Source organism: Cnephaeus nilssonii, assembly GCF_951640355.1.
Source record: "Cnephaeus nilssonii genome assembly, chromosome: 15".
Classification (NCBI taxonomy): domain Eukaryota; kingdom Metazoa; phylum Chordata; class Mammalia; order Chiroptera; family Vespertilionidae; genus Cnephaeus; species Cnephaeus nilssonii.
The window spans coordinates 61,209,736-61,228,102 of NC_137086.1; the positions used below are offsets into that span (position 1 = coordinate 61,209,736).

The following is an 18,367-nucleotide window of genomic DNA, read 5'->3' on the forward strand; positions in this document are numbered from 1 at the left end:
GTGATTATTTTTGGTTGTTTCAAATGAAACAAAGTTGACCCTAACTTATTCACTTTAAATTCCGTCATGTATGGTCAATGCACATTCAATAAATAATTCAGAATGTTAAAAATAAATAAATAAATAAAAATAAAAACTATTGCTTTATACTCCGTTTCCAATAAATTGCTTTTCCTCCCATTCATTTAGCTCTTTTTCTGAAGATTCCTCCTGTTCTTTCATTTGGGCCTATTTCTTTTTTCTCCTATTTGTGCTGTTTCTTTGTGTTCATTTCTGTGTATTGGATAATGCTGCTATCCTCCCAGTCTTGGTGCAGTGGCCTTCTGTGGGACCCAGTAGTGCAATCTCCTTGATCTTCTGAGCAGGGTGCTCTAGGAATGTCCCTTGTGTGGGTTATGTGGGCCCTACTGTTGTATCTGGGTCTTCATTGCTGTTGTCCCATTCATGGGAGGGTTCAGCACTCAGGCTTGCTGACTGGGAGGCTCAACCCCGACCATGTCATGCCATCCGGGACTGACACATCATGGGGGCAAATTCAACAGCATTGGAGCAAAATTCAACGAGCTCCACAAGTAACAGATCCAAAGTTTATTTCCTTTCTTTCTTATCTTTTTTCTTTCATATCTTGTATTTATTTATTTTCATTCTATTCTTTTTTTTCTATTTCTCTGTCTTTTTTTGTTTTTATTTTTAATTTATTTTTTTCTCTTTTCTTTTCCTGTTTTCCTTTTCCTATTTTAGATTTATTTTATTCATTATTATTGCAGCTTAAAAATTAGTATTATTTCATTATTTTTTTATTCTTTTATTCTTATTCTATTTCTTTTCCATCCTCCATATTCTCTTTTTTGTTTTGTTTTGTTTTTGTCTCCTCTAATTCTTTTGGTCTTGTGTCTTTCAGTATGGTTTTTTTTTGTCTTTTGTTGTTGAGTTTCATGTTGTTTTAGGTTTGGTCTTGTTTTGTTCTGTCACAGCACCTGTGGAGGTTGCGAATCACTGTTCCTGCCTGGCCCTGGGCAACCTGACTGAACCACACCAGGGCACAGCCACAAGTAGTTCAGGGGGTAGGGCTTCCATAGGACAGAGGCTGTGTCTGCCTTAAATATATCTATTGTGAGCTGCTCTTACTCCCCCCACAGAACCGGGCTCTGTAGGGGTATCTAGGTTCTGGCCAGGATGGTTTAAACAGATTTGTGTTGTGGGGTAGTACCTATACCTTGTAAGAGGCGGTAGCAGGCACTTCCTCTCCTTCAAATACTTCAGTTCTGCCTGGCTCACTGGCATCCCCTTTTGCCACCCCAAGCAAAAGGCATTTTTAAAAAATAAAAATCATCCCCACTACACACGCCAATCTTTTGGCAGGGCCTCTGCCCAGACTCAGACCTGGCCAAATATCCGAGTCCCTTATGCTGCCAGACCCAGTCACATGGACACAGATATCCAGCCCAGAGCCATTCCCTCTGGTCTCAGGCTGTAGCAGGGTGGGGCAGAACCAGCCGTTGCCCTGGTGGGAAAACGGGCATATGCCATACACTCAAGGTAGACAGGACTGATCCTCTTCTGTGGGATCAGAGAAAAGGAAATAATAAAATAAATAAAAACTAAAAAAAAAAGAAAGGAAAGAGAAAAAAATAGAATGAAAGGGAAGAAAGAAAGAAATGTTATAAAAGAAAAAAGATAAGAAAGAAAGAAAAAAAAACTTTGGATCTGCTACTTGTGGAGCTCGTTGGATTTTGCTCCAATGCTGTCCAGCCCCCGACCTGAACTCCACAAAAAGTCCTTCCGCAGATTACAGGGTCCCTCAGATTCACTGCTGGGTGTACCGGTCAGACCCTTCTGCCAGCCCCAAATTCCAATGCATGGCTCCTCCCATAGGCACAGATTGAGGTGAACTTCCCAGGCTAGTGTTGTGACAAAGCAATCACTCTTTGCACGTGGTGGTGTGGTTTGAGACTCTCAAGTGGACCGAAACATCACTGATTCCCACTGCCCGATGCTACCAGAGGACAGGGGCTGGACTGCCACGCCTTCCCTCCCAGCCATGCAGCTCACCCTCTCCTCATTTCTTCCTGTCCCCTCTCCACACTCCCCACTCACAATAATTCAGATCAGCTACATTTCAACTGGTTTTTCAAGTTGAATGCTCTGCAATTTAGCCACAAGTCCAGTCTGGTGCTGGAAGCAAGTGGACAGAGCTTCCTGCTAGTCTGCAGCCATCTTGGAATCTTCCTCCAGCGAGCATTTTTATGAACCCTGAAATCCACTGAATGAGGTGATTCAAGGAATTATAACTTTGCTGAGTCAGAAACATGAGTAATTTTTGTCAAAGTCCTCAAAGAACATTAAATAATCTAAACATTTAAATATGACCCCATATAGTCTGTGCTAAACTTAAGTATATCATTTCAGAAATACACTTTGACAGCCTCACCTTAGAAATTAATTGCCAAAGGACTTGTATGCATGCATATAAGCATAACCAATGGATGCAAAACTCTGGGGGGTGGGGGCATATATGGGAGTGGGGTGTGGGGAGGGCAATGGTAAGATATGTACACATATAATACCTTAATAAAAAAATTGGAAAATAAAATAAAATAAAATCCTAATATATGAACTTTAAAAAAAAAAAAAAGAAATTAATTGCATGACACTTAACAGTAAAAGAAATTCATCTTTCATTCCATTCACTCAGCAGATGACTCACCTGAGGAGAAAAGGTCCATGTTCTGGGCTTTTTAGGCTGCCATGTGGCTCTGACTGTATGAATGTTGCTCAGAACCTGAAATGAAATTTTCCCATTAGAAATCATGTAGAAAGCTCTCTGAAACACCACTACTTCCACACCCTAAACAGTTAACAGTGGCTAAAATGCGTGGAGAGGAGGGAGAAGGGATCTTTCACTTTTTACTTTGTGCAATTCTGTCATTTCTGCTTTTTAAAATCAAATACATATATAATTTTTTAAATGATTAACAAAAAGCAAGTGTTAAAGCACTTTATAAAACAGAAAAGGACTAATAAAATGAATTCAGACTCATATCTTTGCATTAGTGATAAATTATATTAAGTGAAATACTTAATACCTGAGATATAAAAGTAAGTTTCAGGTACCAAATGACCTTTTAAGAAACGTGACTCATAAGAGCATTTCATGTGTAGTCCGTCACCCTGCCCCTGAGACAGACAAGGCTAACAGCTCAGATATATGGTTCCATCTTCTTCAAGATCTCAAGGCCCATAAATTATATTATTTCTGCAATTTAATCTCATAAAATGCTACTGAAGAAGTTAGTCACACAATATACATAAAACAATGAAATACAAGAGGAGCCAAAACTATAAAGAAAAGTTCAAATTCTGTAAAGTTACAGTCAAAATTGACATCTTCCAAAGAAAAGGTAACAATTTTTATCTTCAATAAAAAATATTTTAGTATAGCACTTCTAAAACTAATCTTTAAAAATAATTAGAAATTATCCCAAACATGTCATCTGAGGTCAAATTCAATTCACTGCCCTCTAAGTCCCTAAGGTAGGCAGTTAGCAGTATCTTACGGGCTGCAGGAGGCAGCCAATCAATGATTATCTCTCAACATTGATCTCTCCCTCTCCAAAATCAATAAAAATATTTTTTTTAATTCCTGGAAACAAATGAAAATGAATACATGACAACCCAAGTTCTATGGAACACAGCAAAAACAGTCTTGAGAGGAAAGTCCATAGCACTACAGGCCTATCTCAAAAAAAAACAAGAAAAATTAATAATAAACTATTTAACCCTACAACTTAAATAATTAGAAAGAGAACAACAAGAAAAGCCCAGAGTAAGCAGAAGGAAGAAAATAATAAAGATTAGAGCAGAAATAAATGACATTGAGACTAAAAAAGAAAATACAAAATACCAATTAAACCAAAAGGTGGTTCTTTGAAAAGATAAACAAGACTGATGAACCTTTAGCCAGATACATCAAGAAATCAAGAGAGAGAGAAGGAAGGAAGGAAGAAGGAAGGAAGGAAGGAAGGAAGGAAGGAAGGAAGGAAAGAAGGAAGGAAGGAAAACCCAAAGAATTAAAATCAAAACCAAATGAGGTGAAGCAACAACTTACACCCCAGAAAGACAAAGGATTGTAAAAAAAAAAATTTTTTTTAAATACTATGAACAACTATATGCCAGTGGTTCTCAACCTTTCTAATGCCGCAACCCACAGGTTGAGAACCGCTGCTATAGAGCCTAAGACCATCAGAAAACACAGATATTTACATTACGATTCATAACAGTAGCAAAATTACAGTTATGAAGTAGCAACGAAAATAATTTTATGGTCGGGGGTCACCACAACATGAGGAACTGTATTAAAGGGTTGCGGCATTAGAAAGGTTGAGAACTACTGCTATATGCCAACAAGCTGGACAATGTGGATGAAATGGACACATTCCTAGAAATATACGATCTCCCAAAACTGAATCAGGAAGAATCAGGAAACCTAAATGGGCCAATAACAACTGATAAAATTGAAGTAGTAATCAAAACACTCCCAGCAAACAAAAGCCCTGGTCTGGATGGCTTCACAAGGAAGTTTAACCAAACACTCAAAGAAGAAATAATACCTAGCCTCCTCAAACTACTCGAAAAAAAAATCCAAGAGGAAGGAACACTTCCAAGATCTTTTTAAGAGGCTAGCATTATCCTATTCCAAACCAGATAAAGACACTACAAAGAGAAATACAGGCCACTATCCCTGATGAATATAGATGCTAAAATCCTCAAAAAAGTATCAGCAAATCAGCACTAGCTGGTTTGGCTCAGTCGGCCTGCAGACTGAAGGGTCCAAGGTTTGATTCCGGTCAAGGGTAGATGACTAGGTTGCGGGCTCGATCCCAAGTAGGCAGCAGTGCAGGAGGCAACCAATCAATGATTCTCCCTCATTTATTGATGTTTCTATCCCTCTCTCCCTCTCCATTCCTCTCTGAAAATCAATAAATATATATTATTTTAAAAATTATTAGCAAATCAGATCCAGCAATACATTAGAAAGAACATACTCCATAACCAAGTGGGATTTATTCCAGGGATGCAAGGCTGGTATAATATTTGCAAATCAATAAATGTGATATATTACATAAACAAATGGAAAGACAAAAATCACATGATCATATCAATAGACAGAAAAAGCATTTGACAAAATCCAATGTCCATTTTTGATAAAAATTCTCAGCAATGTGGGAATAGAGGGATCATAACTCAACATAATAAAGGCCATATATGACAAACTTACAGGCAACATCATACTCAATGGGCAAAAAATAAAACCATTTCCCCTAAGAACAGAAACAAGACATGGCTGTTCACTTTCACCACTCTTATTCAACATAGTACTGGAAGTCCTAACCACAGTGATCAGACAGGAAGAAAACATAAAAGGCACCCAAATTGTAAAGGAGGAAGTGAAACTGTCATTATTCACAGATGACATGATATTCACAGATACATAAAAAACCCTAAAAACTCCACCAAAAAAAACTACTAGATTTAATAAATGAATTCGGCAATGTAGCAGGATACAAAATTACCACCCAGAAATAGATGAAATTTTTATACACTAATAATGAACGCTCAGAAAAAAACAAGCCCATTTACCATTACAACAAAAAAATTAAGATACTTAGGAATAAACTTAACCAAGACGGTAAAAGACCTGTACTCCGAAAACTATAGGACATTGAAAAAAGAGATAGAGGAAGATATACACAAGTGAAAGAATATACCGTGTTCATGGATTGGTAGAATCAACATCATTAACAAAGCAATCAAATACATTTTAACCCCTATTAAAATATCAACAGCATATTTCACAGATCTAGAGCAAACACTCCAAAAGTTTATATGGAACAAAAAAACAAAAAACCGAATAGCTGCAGCAATCTTGAGAAAGAAGAACAAAGTTGGAGGGATCACAATACCAGATTTCAAGTTATACTACAAAGCCACCGTAATCAAAACCATCTGGTACTGGCACAAGAACAGGCATATAGGTCAATGGAACAGAACAGAGACCTCAGAAATTGGCCCAAGACATTACACTCAATTAATATTTGACAAAGGAGGCAAGAGCACACAGTGGAGTCAAGACAGTCTCTTCAATAAATGGTGTTGGGAAAATTGAACAGGTATATGCAAAAAAATGAAACTAGATCACCAACTTACATCATATACAAGAATAAACTCAAAATGTATAAAAGACATAAGTGTAAGTCATGAAACATAAAAATCCTAGAAGAAACCATAGGCAGCAAAATCTCAGACATTTCTCGAAGCAATTATGTTTACGGATATATCTCCTAGGACAAAAGAAAACTAAGGAGAAAATAAACAAATGGGACTAAATCAAAATAAAAAGCTTCTGCACAGCAAAAGAAACCATTAACGAAATGAAAAGGGAGCCCACTCTATGGGAGAACATATTTGGCAATGATACATCTGATAAAGGTTAATATCCAAAATATATAAGGAACTCATACAATTTAACAGAAGGAAAACAAAAAAATCCAATTAAAAAATGGACAAAGGACCTAAATAGACACTTCTCCAAAGGAGACATACATATGGCCAAGAGACATATAAAAAAAATGCTCAAAGTCACTGATGATCACTGTTTAATTTTAACAAATTAAAACAACAATGAGGTATCACCTCACACCTGTCAAAATGGCTATCATCAACAAATTAACAAATGACAAGTGCTGACGAGGATGTAGAGAAAAGGGAACTCTAGTACACTGCTGGTAGGAATGCAGACTGGTGCAGCCATTATGGAAAACAGTATGGAGTTTCCTCAAAAAATTAAATATGGAACTGCCATTTGACCCAGTGATCCCACTTCTAGGAATATATGCTAAGAATCTCAAAACACCAATCAGAAAGAATACATGCACTCCTATGTTCCTAACAGTGTCATTTACAACTAGAGGCCCAGTGCATGATTTAATCATGCACGTGTAGGCTGTCTGTCCACTGGTCGGGACCCGGTGTGGCCGGCAGCTCTGAAGTCCCTGGGCCTCTAGGGCGAGGCGGGGCGGGGGCGTGGTCCTCCTGCGGCCTGAGCCCAGGCAGGGGTCTTGCCTTCGCCTCCCGCCCAGGAAGGCTGGGGCCGCCGCCGCCTGCTTTTGTGGAAACCCGCGTCCTCTGCGGACACCGGGACACCGCCACGTGCTCCTGCAGCCCAACTGCCGCCAGACTCCTCCCCCGGGAGCCCTGCCGCCCACCCACCCACGCCGCCTCCAAACCTCCAAACGCCCAGCTCGCTGCCCCAGAGGCCCGTCTGTGCTGCAGCACAGCCATGGCGCAGACGCTGAGCTCACGCCGCCGCTGACAACGCGAGCTCAGCGTCCTGCCGGCCCAATCACCACCCCAGCCACCCCGAGTCCCGCCCCCTGTGTCTCCCACTGGCCCAATCGTGGGCGTAGCGGAGTGATGGTAATTTACATACTACCTTTTTATTATGTAGGATAACTATGATCTGGAAACAGCCCAAGTGGCCATCAGTAAATGAGTGGATAAAAAAGCTGTGGTAGCCCTAGCCAGTGTGGCTCAGTGGATAGCCCTAGCCAGTGTGGCTCAATCCCCAGTGGGGGGCATGCAGGAGGCAGCCAATCGGTGATTCTCTCTCATCATTGATGCTTCTATCTCTCCCTCTCCCTTCCTCTCTGAAATCAATAAAAATATTTTTTTAAAAAAAAAAGCTGTGGTACATTTATACCACGGAATACCATGCAGCAGGAAGAAGAAGAAGAGGAGGAGGAGGAGGAGGAGGAGGAGGAGGAGGAGGAGGACCCTGACTCTCTTTTTCTTTATCTGAGAATGTCTCCATTTCCCCCCTCATTCCTGAAGGATATTTTCACTGGAGATGGAATTCTGAGTTGGGGAGTGTGACACTAGCAGACTGTGGTGAGTTATGTGCCTACAACAAACACCCAGAGCAAACAGTAAAACGCTGTACAGAGATCCTCTCCATAGCACTGAAGGTGATTCAGAGGGTCTGTGAGAGTAGTATGTTCAAGTAACACACCACAGTATGGAAAAAAAACAAAACAGATGAATGAAAAAGAGAGGCAATAAAGAGAAACCCCCCAGCAGACTAACGATTTCAGACTCTTCTCCAGTATCTGTCTGCTTTCAGACAGTTGCTTTTTGTACATCACCCAGGATGTACAGTTGTCACCACTGGCAAGCTGTTCCGAGAGGAGCTTACTCAGCCAGTATTAGAAGCAAGCAGTGTCTCGTTAATCAATTTTACAAATATGCTTTTTATTTGGAACGAGGCTTAGATTTATTAAAGAAGCACTCAAGTCAATAGTTGACATAAAAAGGTTTCAAAAATTCTATTATTTTATGTAAAATTACTTTTATTATTCAAAATAAAATTTCAATCTGTTTTATGTTCTCATATAACAGGCAATTCATCTTTTCTTGGCCACTGGCGACACCTGCTGGCTCATGCATGGCAGTGGCTGGTATTGTGCAGAGTGTGGAAGTGAGGCAGGGTCCCTGTAACACAAATTCATTTACTCCCAGTTCAGATGAATGAACAACACTTTTCTCGTGCCATGAGTTAGAGGTCTACCAGGATAAGCAAAGCAAACCACAACCCCTTCAGACCTGATCTGCTTTCAGTGTCTAGAGGCTCCAGGGGTCCTCAAACTTTTCAAACAGGTGGCCAGTTCACTGTCCCTCAGACCGTTGGAGGGCCGGACTATAGTTTTAAAAAAAAAACTATGAACCAATTCCTATGCACACTGCACATATCTTATTTTGAAGTAAAAAAACAAAACGGCAAAAACCCCCGCATGTGGCCCGCGGGCCGTAGTTTGAGGACGCCTGGTCCAGACCAAACTGTGCATCAGCACCATGGACAGAGCCAACTCTCCCTCATCAGCCACATCCAATCCATCACCAAGTCCTGTTGGTTTTATATCTCTCACCGCTACCTCCACCTCCCTAATCTAAGTCATCACCTTGTCTCTCACATGCCCACTATGTCCCATGTGTTTATGCTAACTCATTAAATAACCCTCACACTGACCCTAATAGGTGTGAACAGATGAGAGGGAGAGCAAGGTCAACTTCTCTGGTCAGCGTTCCACACTCAGCAGCTGGTGGAGCCAGGATTGATCCTGGCAGGCTGCCTCCAGGTTTGTTTTCCTGAAGGTGACACTTGCTGCCCGTTCACCACCATACTGTGCCATAGCCCCCAAATAGTCTACTCATGTCCCTTCTGTCCTCTCTAATCATCCTCAGAGAGGAGCCAGACATCTTCCCAAAACATGTGTCAAAATTGTGTCACTTCCCCCAGTAATTCTCCTGTTTTTAGCATAAAGACAAAACTCCTACACCATGGCCTACAATGTCCTAGGTTCTACTTCCTGACGTCTCCCATTTTAAACCAATCTGTACTTCCCCTCACTCTCTTCACTCACCCACACTGACCCACTACCCAAGTCCTTTCCCACATAACCTTTGCTTGCACTGCTCACCTGCACTGCTCCTTCAACCAGATACACAGTTCTCTTTTTGAACCTTATTATGGCCTGTTCACCCCAGATCCCAAATCAAGCATCACGTCCTCAGGAGAGTCAGACTACCCATCTCTAATGTAAACATGCAGTGCTATCAACTTCCCTGAAAGCACAGCTTCAGCCAGCATCCACTTTATATGCTACATTTTCATGTTTTGTTCAGTTCAAAATATTTCCTAATTTCCCTTGAAATTTCCTTTTAACCCTTTGATTATTTAGAAATCCATTTCCAAATATATAAGGATTTTCCAGTTATCTTTCTGTTACTGATTTCTAATTCAGTTACATGGGATCAAAAATCACACCATCGGTCCAGCAGGTGTGGTTCAATGGTTGAACATCAACCCATGAATACCAGGAGGTCATGATTTGATTCCCAGGTTTCGGACTCAATCCCCAGTAGGAGGCATGCAGGAGGCAGCCAATTAATGATTCTCTTTCATCATTGATGTTTCTATCCCTTTCTTTCCCTTCCTCTCTCTGAAATCAATAAGAACATATTTTTTTAATAAATCTTTATTGTTCAGATTATTACAATTGTTTCTCCTTTTTTTTCCCCATATCTCCCCATCACCCAGTTTCCTCCCCTCCGTTGTCCTTATCCATAGGTGTATGATTTTTGTCCAGTCTCTTCCCATACCCCCCACACAGACACCTCTTTCCCCCAGAGAATTATCAATCCACTCCCATTCTATGCCTATGATTCTATTATGTTCACCAGTTTATTCTGTTCCTCAGATTTTTAATTCACTTGCTTTTTAGAATCACTTGTTGATAGATATGTATTTGTTGTTCATAATTTTTATCTTTACTTTTTCCTTCTTCCTCTTCTTAAAGAATACCTTTCAGCATTTCATATAATACTGGTTTGGTGGTGATGAACTCCTTTAGCTTTTTCTTATCTGTGAAGCTCTTTATCTGCCCTTCAATTCTGAATGATAACTTTGCTGGGTAGAGTAGTCTTGGTTGTAGGTTCTTGCAATTCATCACTTGGAATATTTCTTGCCATTCCCGTCTGGCCTGCATAGTTTCTGTTGAGAAATCAGCTGACAGTCGTATGGGTGCTCCCTTGTAGGTAACTAACTGTTTTTCTCTTGCTGCTTGTAAGATTCTCTTGTCTTTTGCCCTTGGCATTTTAATTATGATGTGTCTTGGTGTGGTCCTCTTTGGATTCCTCTTGTTTGGGGTTCTGTGCGCTTCCTGAACTTGTAAGTCTATTTCTTTCACCAGGTGGGGGAAGTTTTCTGTCATTATTTCTTCAAATAGGTTTTCAGTATCTTGCTCTCTCTCTTCTGGCACCCCAAAATTTCGGATATTGGTACTCTTAAAGCCATCCCGGAGGCTCCTTATGCTATCCTCACACTTTTGGATTCTTCTTTCTTTCCGCCTCTCTGGTTGGGTGTTTTTTTCTTCCTCATATTCCAGATATTTGGTTTGACTCTTTGGGTATGGTGGTCTACTCTGTATATTCTTTATTTCAGACAGTGTATGCATAATTTCTGACTGGTCCTTTTCCATTTTTTTTTTTTTTTTTTTGGTATTCTCATTTAGGTCCTTGAAGGTCTCTTCAAGTTTCTCAGCGGTTTTTAGAAGATTCTTGAGTAACCTTATAAATATGGTTCTGAACACTGTGTCGTCCATTAGTTTGCTTTCATCTATCTCTCCTACTTGTGACATACTTCGGTGTCTCCACATTTTGGCTGCCTCCCTGTGTTGATGGAGTGGCTTTGTGTGGTCGGTGACCTATAGGGGCCGGTAGCTCAGCTTCCCCAATCACCCTAGGTGGTCGCTCTTGGTACTCCCCTTTGTGGGCTGAGTGGAAAGTCTTGGTGTAGTTAAAAAGCCCTGATTGCTGTTGGTACACTGGGAGGAATTGACCTCTGGTCCAATTGGTTGTGAGGGCCTGCTGTGTCTATAACGGAATAATTGCTGTGCTGGAGACACAGTAGGGCTTTGGTGCTCACTGAGTCTGCCTCTTCAATGTGTCCCTTATGAGAGTGGTTGAAATCTGGTGTCGTCCACACCGACAGAAAAGTCACTCTCACTCTCTGACCGATGGCCGAGAGTCCCGTAGGCGTCTGGGTCCCCCGTGTGTCCCCAGAAACTGGAGTTCAGAGTGGTTGGGATTGTTGGTATCACTGGCGGGAGTTGATCTCCAAGCCAGTTGGCTGTGAGGATCAGCAGTGTCTCCGCTGGGAGAGCTTCTGTGCTCAGCTTGGATGGGGCAGAGTCTCAGGGTGGTGCAGACAAGCTTTGGTTTCCCGTCTGCTCCGCCTTAAGAGGGGTGTTTTCTCCATGCCCGAATTAATGGCTGCGCGCCTCTGAGAGAAGGCAGCTTTCAAGCCTCGCTCGCTGCCAAACAGACCAGTTTCTCCCCAACCGCAGCTGGATTTCAGTGCAGTTGGGAGGTTTTGTTTTTCTCCCAAACGAGAAAGCTAGCCACACAGCGTCCACTGCCCTCCCTCTCCGCGCGCTGTGAGCAAACCAGCCGCGTATTCAGCCGCCCACCCTTTCCGCGCTCACGGATCTCCGCACCTCCACAGCTCCTGAGGCTCAGCGTCCCCCTCTCTTTTTTTCTCTAGTTGTAGGTTTTCCACTCTGCCAGCTTTCCGGTGGTTCTGGATGGTGTGCGCTCTGTTTTCCAGTTGTAGTTTCAAAATTGTTGTGGTAGGGAACAATTAGGTGTTTACCTTATGCCGCCATCTTGGTTTCTCTCAAGAACATATTTTTTAAATATTTTATTATTTCAATCCTTTTAATTTGTTCAGAAGCATCTACCTTGCTGAACGTTCCATATGCACCTAAAAGAATGTCTATTTTGGAGTGAAGTGTGCAAAATGTCAGTTAGATCCAGTTTGTCGGTGGTGTTATTAGATTCTTTTCTCTCCTTACTAATTTTCTATCTGCCAGTTGCATAGATTTTATACACACACACACACACACACACACACACACACACTAGTGGCCCAGTGCACAAAATTCATGCACATTAAAAGTGAATTCATTAGAGGAATTATTTTAATATTGCTATTTGCCCTTTCTCTATAATAGAAGTGTCAGAGATTAAAGAAAATTAGTAAAATGTATATGAAAATCTTCCATCTATCAGAGTCTGGGGCATGCCACAGCACCCAGAGTCAAGTCCCCACCCACCTGCATGCACCTAAAAATTGCACGAGACCCAGACCCGGCCGGCCCCACCCCCGTCAAGCCCCACCAGGCAGGGGGCACAGCCTCAGGTCCCCAATCAAGCCCCGCCAGGTGGGGGACGCAGCCTCAGGGCCCCATCAGGCCCTGCTGGGCGGGAGGCACAGCCTCAGGTCCCCCGGCCCAGCGCCAGAGCAGGAGGCACAGGCTGAGGTCCCCCGTTAAGCCCCACCAGGTAGGGGGTGCAGCCTGAGGTCCCTGTCAAGCCCCGCCAGGTAGGGGTCATGGCCTGAGGTCCCCCATCAAGCCCCACTGGGCAGGGGGGTGCAGTCTCGGGTCCCCCATCCTTGCCCGGTGCCACGCAGCCTTAGGTCCCTGCTGATCGCTCATTACAGCTCATTATGGGAACCCTGCCTCCGCTGTGGGTGCAGCCATCTTGTGATGGTGTGAGGGTCAATTTGCATATTACATCTTTATTATATAGGAGATATATATATATATATATTGATTGATTTCAGAGAGGAAGAGAGCAAGAGATAAAAACATCAATAATCTACCTCCTGCACACCCCACACTGGGGATCGAGTCCACAACCCAGGCATGTGCCCTTGACCAGAATCGAACCTGGGACCCTTCAGTCCACAGGCTGACCATGGGGTCAAACCAGCTAGGGCTGTATAGATTTCTGAGAGAAGTGGTAGAGTTTCCAACTGTAACTGTGGCTTTGCCCGTTTCTCCTTTCAGCTCTATCAGTTTTCACTTTGGTGCATTGTGAAGCTCTGATGCTAGGTGAACACTTTGGGGATTGTTACATCTTCTTGGTGAACTGTCCCTATCATGCAGTGTACCTCTCTATTCCTGGTAACTGTCTTGTTCTAAAGTCCACTTCGTCTGATATTAATATATTTTAAGTGCTACATGTTTTCTCACCCTTCTTATTACATTTAAGGTAGGTTTCTTATACATAGGCTATGGTTAGATTGCTCTCATTGTGGTTTTAACTTGCATTTCCCCAATGACTTATTATATGTTGAATATCTCTTTATATGCCTCTTAGTTTTTCATATATTTTCTTTTTTTAAGTGGTTTTGTCCATTTAGAAAACTGAGTTATATTTTTGTTTCTTGGGCATCCTTGACTTGTTCATGATCTTAGGGAACAAGTGTTCAACATTCCACCATTAAAGATGATGATGCTAGCTTTAGTTTTCTCCTGTTGCCCTTTACCAATTTAAGGGCATTCTCTTTTGTTCCTAGTGTGTTGGGATTTTTTTTTTTTAATCATGAATGGGTTTTGAAATTGGTCAAATACTTTTTCTACATCTATAGTTCCTTAGTTCTTTAGTTCTATTAATATGGAATATTACAATTATCTGAATTCAAATGTCAAATGTTGGTTACACAGGTGCATACATTTGAATTCCTGAAATTCAAGTTCAATATTACCCAATTAGTCATGATATTCAATGTGCTAATATTTTGTTTAGGATTTTAGTTTTGATATTCATGAGGGACACTACTCTTGTAATTTTTTTTCTTGTAATATCTTGTAGTATTTTGGCATAACATTTTTCCTGGCCCTACAAAATGAGTGGGGAGCATTTCCTTTTCATCTTTGGAAGAATTTGTCTACTACTGGAATTATTTCTTCCTTAAATGTTTAGAGGAATTCACCAGTGAAGCCATCTGAGCCTAGGGTTTTCTTTGTTGGAAGATTTTTAATTACAGTTTCAATTTTTTTAACAAAGGTCATCTAAATGTTCTATTTTTTCTTATTTCACTTTCAGTAAATTGTGGTTTTTCAGGGAATTGATGTATACACATTATCAAATTTATTGGCATAAAAATGTTTATAATAACCCCTCACTGTCCTTTTAATGTCTGGGGGATCTGTGGTGAGGTTCTATTTTCATGTCAAATGTTGATCATTTGTTTTCTTTCTCCCTTTTTAAACTTTCTTAATCAGTCTTACTAGTTAGGCATTTCTCAATTTTACTAATTTTTTCAAAGAATAAACTTTTGCCTTTTCTGATTTTCTCTTTTGTTCATCTGTTTCTGTTTCATTAATTTCTATTCTTACCTTTATTATTTCCTCCACTCTGCTTCCTTCTGGTTTAACTCACTCTTCCTTTTCTAGCCTCTTGAGTTAGTTTAGATCACCGATTTTAAATCTTTCTTCCTGTCTAGTAGTATATGCAATCAAACCTGTACATTTCCAGCCCAGCTGGCGTGACTCAGTGGTTGAGAGTCAACCTATGAACCAATTCACAGTTGGATTCCTGGTCAGGGCACATGCCCAGTTGCAGGCTCAATCCCCAGTAAAGGGCGTGCAGGAAGCATCTGATCAATAATTCTCTCTCCTCATTAATGTTTCTATCTCTCTCTACTTCTTCCCTTCCTCTCTAAAACCATTAAATACATATATATATATATATATATATATATATATATATATATATATATATATGTGTGTGTGTGTGTGTGTGTGTGTGTGTGTGTGTGTGTGTGTATTTTAAAAGCTATACATTTCCATCTGAGCATCATTTAAAGATATTATCTCAAAAAAAATCAATATTTTTAATCCTCACCCGATAATATGTTTTTATTAATTTTAGAGAGAGGAAGGGAGAGAGAGATAGAGAAACTTCGATGTGGAGAGAAACATCAATCAGTTACCTCCCATACACAGCCCAACCAGGGATCGAACCCACAACCTAGGTCTGTGCCTTGACCAGGAATCAAACCCGCAACCTTTTGGTGTATGGGACAACGCTCCAACCAACTGAGCCACCTGGCCAGGGCCAAATCAATTACTTTTCAGGAGTCATTCAAATTCTTTGTTTGGTTATGGATAAAAAATATTCTCCTAGGAATCAGGGAGGAGTCAAGTGGAAAAGGACACAAGGAAGCTCCATAAGGGGAGGTAATGCTCCACTTCCTGATGGGGTGGGGGTTATACAGGGATGTGTGTTTGACAGAAATGCAACTCTGTGCACCTAAGTCTTGAGCTATACAATACTAGAAGGCAAGCATCAGTACCTTTTTGTAGGTGAAAAATCTATGGCTAAGAGGCCTTAACTGCGACGATTAGCCAACATCACACATATGGCCACTGAAAGAGCCAGAGGGAAGCCTATGTCATCAAAACCCATGTAGTTTGCACTCGACCACATATTACTTTACTAGAGGCCCAGTGCATGATTGAATCATGCACGTGTAGGGTCCCCTACACGCTTTCGCTTTCGATCGCAGGGGAGCTGAGTGCCTGTCTGCTGGTGCACCAGGCCTTTCAGAAGCCTCCGGCTCGGCGGAGGCTTCCGAAAGGCCTGGTGCCGGAGCAGACAGGCACCCAGCTCCCACGCTTTCGCTTTCGATCGCGGGGGAGCTGGGTGCCTGTCTGCTGGTGCACCAGGCCTTTCAGAAGCCTCCGGCTCGGCGGAGGCTTCTGAAAGGCCTGGTGCCGGAGCAGACAGGCACCCAGCTCCCCCGCTTTTGATGGTCCACGGCGGGACGTGAGCTCGCTGCCCCAGAGGCCCCTTCTGTTCCGCAGCACAGCCATGGTGCAGACGCTGGCCCAATCGGCTACTCCTGCCACCCCTAGTCCCGCCCCCTGCGCCTCCCGCTGGCCCAATCGTGGGCGTAGCGGAGTGATAGTAATTTACATATTACCATTTTATTAGGTAGGATATGAATGTACACATGCCTATACATACACATACACATGCACATGCACATATAAAGAAACAGAGACACAGAGACAGACAGACCCCCGCCAGGACATGTTTAACGTGTAGACTAACAAAATGTTTTCCATCCTGACGTGAACCCTGTGCTCCTCAGTAAGCTCACCTTATTGCCATCAAACAGACAGAGGCGCACATGTCTGCTGAGGAGCTGGATGCTCACTCCTGGAACAGGAATCATTTTACAGCTCCAGAGGGTCAAGATCAAGGAAACACGACTTGCTCTTGACCTAATCTAAGAAAAATTAGTTATGAAAAAGTTTCACTTTTGTGACTAACAAGACAAATTCATTTTCAAAGCATCTTTCATAAATACGTAAGAAAATATATGTAAGAATAATGTACAAATAACAAAAGGAAGAAGTTTACAAACAAATATACACCCACAAGAAAACTGTCAATAGTACGATTAATTTAAGTCAAAATTTTAGGTACATTTTTTATGACGATTTATATTTGAGATATTTGCACTTTGGTGGAAATGTATAAAACTGTGATGGGAAGGACCGCCATACAATCAGGTAAGATGTATGAGCTCATTCACACAGTCGCTCCTCCACAATGGGGGTGAGGGCAGACGGTCACAGTATGTGTAGCTTCCAGCCAGCTCCTCCTTGGTTTAATTCCAAGCACTTAGCTACATTGTTCCTTGGCTTCCTAAACAGATGTTGTGACAGGGATAAGTCACTGACCACAGGATATGACTGCTTGGTCCACCTTCACAGGTACAGTTCAGAATGTCCATAAAAAAATTTCATCTGGTTTCTAATTTAAGAACATCTTCCATTCTTAACTTTCTGCCTTATGATCATGGTCCTTCCATTTAAAATACTTACATCATTGATAAAATAAGGCAACATCTAAAAGCCTCACCTTTTCATTTTAAGAAATGAGAGCTGGGTGTAAAATTCATAAAATGAGATGCCATTTATTCCAGTATTCCAGTACTAGTACACTAAACAGACCAAATACGACATCTTTATTGACTTGCAATAAAGGATATTTAATACAAAGAAGGTTCCAGGCAATACTTGGGTTGAGAGGAAAAGCGGCACTAAAATTCTATGCTACTCCTCTCCATAACACCTGACCACAGTAGGTCTGTTCTCCCCTTGAGGCCCTGGGGCAGGAAGGGGGAAAAGTGGAAGATTAAACAGGAAGGGGAGTGATGCACTCCAACATGGTGTAGATCTGCTAAAAAGTTGGAGAGTACAATGAAATAAAGAGTGTTTCCTACTTCAATTGGGGATACAAAAATCCTTTACTCTAAGGAATCCCAAAAAACGTATAATCAGAAAGTACTTATTCTTACTTAATTAACATAATATTGATAATAATAATTGCTGAGGCTGACTAGCAGACCCTGAGCGATGGATGAATGATTACTCTGACACACGTTTCTGTGAAAGAGAGGGCTAAGGGACTGCTTGGCTATAGAAACCAAACAGCCCCATTCACCTGCCTCCTTAGGCTTTTATTGTAGCAACAGCTTGAACTAAAATTAACTTCTAGATGCTATCAGCAGGGTAAGTAGCCTTGAGAAGACACATGCATCTGCAGTGTCCTTTAAGCAAGGCCATCTGAAGACTAAACATAAGGATTTCAGTAAACACTGGGGGCTCAGACTTGTTTGGAAAAGTCAAGGCAGGAGCTTTTTCGACCTTTCGGAGAATCCTCCTTACAGACTTTCCCACCAAGTCCCGTGCTTCCCCACAAATAATAATGATGATGATGGTGATAGTGGCTAACATTTCCTGAGTTATCACCATGAGCCAGGCACTATTCTCTGCCCTTCACACACATAATTCTCTCAATAACCCTATGTGGCAAGTATTGCTTTTATTCCCTTTTCATAGATGAAGAAATTGAGGCAGAGAATGACTGAGATAGGTACTATTTCCTT

General features: G+C 41.6%; 1 protein-coding gene across 5 annotated transcripts in view; it reads right to left on the minus strand.

The window, feature by feature from the left end:
- The window catches only part of NPHP1 (nephrocystin 1), a 107,882-nt gene that overhangs the window by 55,081 nt on the left and 34,434 nt on the right, over positions 1-18,367 (minus strand). For all 5 annotated transcript variants that reach the window (XR_013814633.1, XM_079792103.1, XM_079792102.1 and 2 more), the window contains 2 exons: positions 16,571-16,699; positions 2,708-2,782 (listed from right to left, as the gene is read on the minus strand). Coding sequence is in view for 4 of the 5 variants with exons in the window: in XM_079792103.1 (XP_079648229.1) it covers positions 2,708-2,782; positions 16,571-16,699 (204 nt within the window). In the remaining variant the exon portion in view is untranslated. The remainder of the gene's footprint in view (positions 1-2,707; positions 2,783-16,570; positions 16,700-18,367) is intronic.